General features: G+C 39.1%; 1 protein-coding gene across 1 annotated transcript in view; it reads right to left on the bottom strand.

Annotated features, from left to right (window-relative positions):
• Positions 1 to 1,046, bottom strand: part of LOC104512281 (band 4.1-like protein 2) — a gene marked incomplete at its 5' end in the record, with an annotated part of 10,986 nt that extends 9,940 nt beyond the window's left edge. The window contains one exon of the mRNA XM_010155201.1: positions 486 to 1,046. Within this exon, the coding sequence (XP_010153503.1) occupies positions 486 to 1,046 (561 nt within the window). The remainder of the gene's footprint in view (positions 1 to 485) is intronic.
• Positions 1,047 to 1,613: the final 567 nt, after the last annotated feature.

Raw genomic sequence — 1,613 nt, 5'->3', positions numbered from 1 at the left:
GGGGGGGGGGAAAGGGCAAGAAAAGCAGTGAGTAGTAAGGGAAGAAAAAACCCAAAAATTTGTAATGAGTGTTTTCTAACTTCGATTGCCAATAGAATTCCAATCACAGTTACATGTCACAGACGTGTCAGAACCAATTGACAAATAGACAGGACAAGACTTAAAACACTGCAGACATGTAAATAATAAATATACATTATATGTGTGTGCATATAAAGTAAGGGGGTATCAGGTAAAAAGGAGATGTCAGTCTTCGGAAGGTTTGCCTTTACTGGTGATTCTCACTCAGTTCTAGCAAAAAGTCAGAAACCATAAGTGAAGGAGACAGAATTTCACTGCTCATCAATGGTTTCTCCTTCCAAATGATCTGAGTCTTGCTGGAGGACTGAAGAACTGGAGGAATAGGAGAAGAAGAAAGGCAGGTATATTTTCACCCCAAGAAACATCTCTGCTTAATCTAATTGTCAAACTGTTCTACCATTTACCTCAGAACAACAAATTATTTGTGGTGCAACATCAATGTCAACATGAGACACATCTCCATTGAGTTTGAGCTGTTCTTCCTCCTTTTCTTCACCTAAATCTTGTTTAATTTCCTCTGACAAATTCTTCTCTTCTGTAGCTATGGTAACTGCATTCTCCTGGACCAGATCTTCAGCTGTAACTTGTATGTGTTCAACTGGTACATTTAGTTTACTGCCTTGTGGTGTGGCTTCCACATGCTGTATTTTTTCTTCATGTTCTTTCCTTTTCATGTCTTCCTCTTCTTCCTGTTCTTCCCTGATGACTTCCTCAATTGCCCTATGATGTGGCTGGTATTCTCCCACCTCTTCATCCTCACTCTCACTACTACTGCTGCTGCTGCTACTATCTGATGGCAATGATGAAGAGTCCTTTTTTGACAGATGCTCCACCTTACATGCTTCCCCAGCATCAGTGGCAACTTGCATTTTCCCTTTGTTGGTTTCGTCTACGACTAGTGTTTCTTCTATCTCAACCTCTGCCTGCTTCTTCTCCTCCACTATGTCCAGAGTCTCATGTGAACTCTGCACAAAAAAACATGGATGAGGAAAAACAAAAGTAGAGTATATGAATAAATTAAAGTGATTGAAACAAAGTTAGCTGATGGCTGGTTCATGTCATGTAGAAGACAAAAGATGGTTGTGATGGTTAGCTGCAAAAGGAAGGAAAGAAAGAATGAAGATGGATTGGAAGAGTTAGAGCCAAATTTAACTATGGAAAAAAAATCAGTAGAACCTTATCAGCATGGCTGACTCCAGTACAAGGCCCTTCTGCTCTGGAAGCATGTCTCTGTGAAACAAAAAGCAATCAGAGGACAAAAATCAATGCATAACCCTTTTCAACCGAGTAACACCCTCCAAGCAAGCTTTATAAGAAGGTATATACGTGACACTAGACAGATACTATGCATTCACTGCAAGATTCACATAGACCTATGCTCCTTCCCTTCCACTTCATCGTAATAGTCCATTCAAAAGTCGGTAAGAATTATTAATTGGGATAAGAATTTAATTATGAAAGACTGAAAATAGAAGCATGAATGCACCGAGGCAGTTATTTCTCTGTTAAATTAGAAATTAAGAATAAATAAT

This window comes from Eurypyga helias, unplaced genomic scaffold (genome assembly GCF_000690775.1).
Source record: "Eurypyga helias isolate BGI_N326 unplaced genomic scaffold, ASM69077v1 scaffold5947, whole genome shotgun sequence".
NCBI classification, from domain to species: domain Eukaryota; kingdom Metazoa; phylum Chordata; class Aves; order Eurypygiformes; family Eurypygidae; genus Eurypyga; species Eurypyga helias.
This window is presented reverse-complemented; position numbering and strand designations above follow the sequence as displayed.